Raw genomic sequence first — 3,587 nt, 5'->3', positions numbered from 1 at the left:
TGCCCCAGCCCCCTGCCCCCCCGCCGGCCGGCCGGCCCGCCCCACACACCCGTGTACGAAAGGCCCCAGCTGTCCTCGTCCCTGCCGAGCAGGCTGCAGAACGTGTGGTGATACTTGTCCAAGTCCACGTCCGACGTCCCGATGCCCACCATCTGGGGAGAGCAGGGCGGGCACGGGAGGTCATGGGGGGCGCGGGGGGCAGGAGCCTGGGCTCCAGCGGTGCTCCCGGCCCCCCGGCCGCTTACCATGTCGGTGCCGTAGACGGGGGACGTCATCTTGATCTCCCAGAAGTGCTGGCCCTCCCCCAGCTCCTTGGTGCCCCGGATGGCCGCCGTGCCGCAGCTGTACTCCGTGTGGAAGCTGACCTTGCGGTTGTCACAGCTCAGCAGGGTGGCNCCACCTCCCGGGGCCCCAGGCGCTCACGCTCATCCTCCTCGCCGCAGCGACAGTCCTTGCCCCGGTGCCCTGCGCGCAGGCTGCTGCAGAAGGAGGACCCACTTGGACTGTCACAGTCACAGAAGGACTCCCCGGTCACTGGCACAGCGCTGGGGATGGGTGGCGGCGGGGCCGAGGACTCGGGGTCCGAGTCGGAGTCGCTGTGCTGGGAGGGGAAGCCTGGCTGTTCCGGTCTGGAGCGTCCTCCACCCGCCCTCCGCGGGCCCTCGGGTCAGCGGTCTAATCCCCAGCGAAGGCGCCCAGGGACGTGGCCTCAGAGGGCTTCCCAGGTCTCCTGCGCACGCACGCCCACCCCTTGCCAGGACCACCCACCGTGACCCAGGACAGCTCCAGCCTCCTGGCGGCGGGCTCCGCACGGCGGGGCACTGGGCGGCGGGCCAAGGTGGAGCCGCTGGGGGCCGCCTGCCCGCTTAGCCGCTTCTTGTTCTCCATGTAGGCAGTTTCCAGGCCGAGGACGCGCGGCAGCCCCGCCAGAGCCCAGCCCCGGGGCCGGGGCCGCGCCAGCCCCTGGAAGGCTCTGCGCACAAGCGGCAGCTGGACTCCAGTAGGTGCCGCTCGCCATGCCAGTGCCTGTGCGCCTGCCTACTCTCCACGCGGTGGGGCCCCCGGCACCCCGTGCCCCCTGCTGCCACTCTCAGCTGCTGCGGGAGGAGGAAAACAGTGGAGACGGGATCTCTGCCTGAAGAGGCCGGGCCCCCAAGGCACGTGCTCCGTCTTGAGGGCCTAATGATGACCTGGGGCCAGATCCTTCTGCGCACAGAAGCGCTTCCTGTTCCGAAGACACAGGTCTCTCTGGCCACGTGACTTAGCTGTGGACCCCAGGCCAAACCACAAGGCGCTAGGGTCTCGCCACCCAGGGCCCAGAGTGCACGGGCAGCCGCTGCAGGCTGGGGTCCTGGCCCGGCCCCGCGCTCCAACCCCCTCCCGGCCCCTGGGCCCTCCTCTTGCTCTCTGAAAGGCCCTCCACACAGCAGGCCGATGGCCCCTGCTCAGACCTGAGCTGGGCCTGCCACACCTCAGCACCCTGCGCCCCGACAGGTGTCATGTCCACCCGCCTCCTACGGGGTGGGCTGGCTGCCTCTCTGCCCCTCGACCGCAGCTCCGTGCAGCTCCGTGGGTCCCGTCACAGAGGCTCTTCCGGCCCCTCCCTCCCACGCTCTGCTCCCCGGCCTGCCCATCTGCTTTCTCCCCCCAGAACAGAAGCCCCTGGAAAGAACCTGGTCCTTGTTTCTTTTCTATTTTGCCTGGGGCCGCGAGGCGGCCACACAGAAACCATGCGGCAGAGGCTGAGAAGAGAATGAGAAGTTGCGGTCAGAAAACATGCCAAAGGGACACAGGAAGGAGACCCAAAGCACCCGCTACCATGGGATGCTGATCCCCCCCAAAGCCAAGGCACACTGGCTCTGCCAGCCAGAGGCCGCCCCCAGCCCCTTTCCCAGTCGGGAGCTAGGGTCCCACATCAGCAGAACAGAGAAGGGNGATGAGCAACGGACGTGTGTCAGATGCTGTGCCCTGGCCCCTGAACACCTCCCGCATCTCCCAGTAATGAGCTGGCCAAGACGGGTGATGCCGGGAGGGGCCCAGCGCAGCCTCCGGGTCCTCCCAGAACGCCTGGCCAGGCTGCGGCACTAAGGCGGGGTGGCTGTGACACGGCAGAGCTGAGTCACCCAAGCATCACCCCTACAGGAAGCCAGAGGGGACTCAGGGCAAAACCAAACCCCTGCCAAAGTGAAAAGAAGACTTGGGGACCCCGCGCTGCCAGTGGGCACAGTGGCCGCGAGGCCCTGCGGCCCCATCCTGGCCCGGCCGAGCCGCTGCGGTGAGGCGCACAGGTGCACCAGGCACCCTGCACCCCAAACAGTGCAGCCGCTCCGTGGATGGCCCCGGCCCTCCCAGGGCTCTGGAATTGCCAAGTGAGGTTCTGGGAGTTTGGGCTCCAGAAATCAGAAGTCTTCCTACACACGTGCACGTACACACAAACATCACATGCGCGTGTGTCCGGGCCCAAGCACGCACGTCAGGTTAATGACAGCTCCCTTTGGAAAATGGTCCAGTGACAGGAACAGAGAAGCTTTTGCTAAACAAACTGACAGAAAGCTGAGAGGACCGAGAAGGAAGCAGCATCTGCCCTGGGTCCTGTCACCCCAGGTCCCGTGAGGGTCCTTAACCAAGATAAACTGCTTGGGTGAGCACAGCGCACTCAGGAGACAGGAAGGCCCACCTTCTGCCGCTGGCGGCATCTTTTCAGTCCTGGCTCGGGCAGTGCCCGCCCCGGGCGTCCTGACCCCTTGGTCCAGCCGTGCCCACCTCCCCCGCTAGGACCTACCTGCCCATCAGAGTCGTAGCCCCAGTTTGCGCTCCCTGCCAGAGCCACAGCCCGGGCATCCGCATCTCGGCGGGCTGCGCTCAGGACGAAATGCCAAGCAGTGCTGCTGCGAGGGCGCCTGGCCATGGTGGACAGGATCTGGAAGAAAACCCAGGCTCTGAGCAGAGAAGATCTGCGGCAGCAACTCCCACGCTCCCTCCTCAGCCAGCGGCGCCAGACCCATCTTGAGGTGGCCACTCTTGTGAGCCATGTGTGTGCCCAGCCAGGGCTCTGGAACTCTTCCCGACCTCACACCTCCCTCCAGCGTGCAAGCACCTTGATAAAAGCCAGGCAGAGCGCGCAGAACACCATCCAGACACCCATGACTCTCGAGTGCGTATCTCAGTCCCTGCATGAGCTCAGCCTACTGAGCCCAGCTGTCCAGCCTGCGTGTCCCTCAGGCATCTCAAACCTCGCCTGGCTCCTCCTCTGTCGTCCGGTTTGACAAATGGCATCTCCAGCCGCCCAGTTCCTCATGCCAGACCCACCGCAGTCATCCTGAACTCCCCTTTCCTTCCTTGGGCGGTAGCCTAACAGCCCCACATTGCCTCCAGGCCGTGCCCGGGACACCGCTCCATCCCTGCAGGGGCCCCGGCTTCCCGACCGCAGCTCACCTTCGTCCTGGATCCTCCCCTTCACTCATTACAACCAAGCTGTTTGGAAATACAAACCTTAAAAATTCAAACAACCCTTAACAAACCCTGAAACTTTTCCAGCCTCGCATCATTAACAGAAAATGCAAATTGCTGCAACATCTATCAAGTTC

The 3,587-nt window shown here is 65.1% G+C and overlaps 2 protein-coding genes across 2 annotated transcripts in view; one reads left to right on the top strand and one right to left on the bottom strand.

The window, feature by feature from the left end:
• EME2 (essential meiotic structure-specific endonuclease subunit 2) overlaps positions 1-1,672 on the top strand; it is a gene marked incomplete at its 5' end in the record, with an annotated part of 5,635 nt that extends 3,963 nt beyond the window's left edge. The window contains one exon of the mRNA XM_077762790.1: positions 893-1,672. The remainder of the gene's footprint in view (positions 1-892) is intronic.
• SPSB3 (splA/ryanodine receptor domain and SOCS box containing 3) overlaps positions 1-3,581 on the bottom strand; it is a 4,680-nt gene extending 1,099 nt beyond the window's left edge. The window contains 5 exon segments of the mRNA XM_077762658.1: positions 50-152; positions 246-421; positions 424-601; positions 2,783-2,920; positions 3,098-3,581. Coding sequence (XP_077618784.1) covers positions 50-152; positions 246-421; positions 424-601; positions 2,783-2,920; positions 3,098-3,145 — 643 coding nt within the window. The 5' untranslated portion in view covers positions 3,146-3,581.
• Positions 3,582-3,587: the final 6 nt, after the last annotated feature.

The sequence above is a fragment of the Crocuta crocuta genome, unplaced genomic scaffold, assembly GCF_008692635.1.
Source record: "Crocuta crocuta isolate KB4526 unplaced genomic scaffold, BGI_CrCroc_1.0 scaffold234, whole genome shotgun sequence".
In the NCBI taxonomy this organism is placed as follows: domain Eukaryota; kingdom Metazoa; phylum Chordata; class Mammalia; order Carnivora; family Hyaenidae; genus Crocuta; species Crocuta crocuta.
This window is presented reverse-complemented; position numbering and strand designations above follow the sequence as displayed.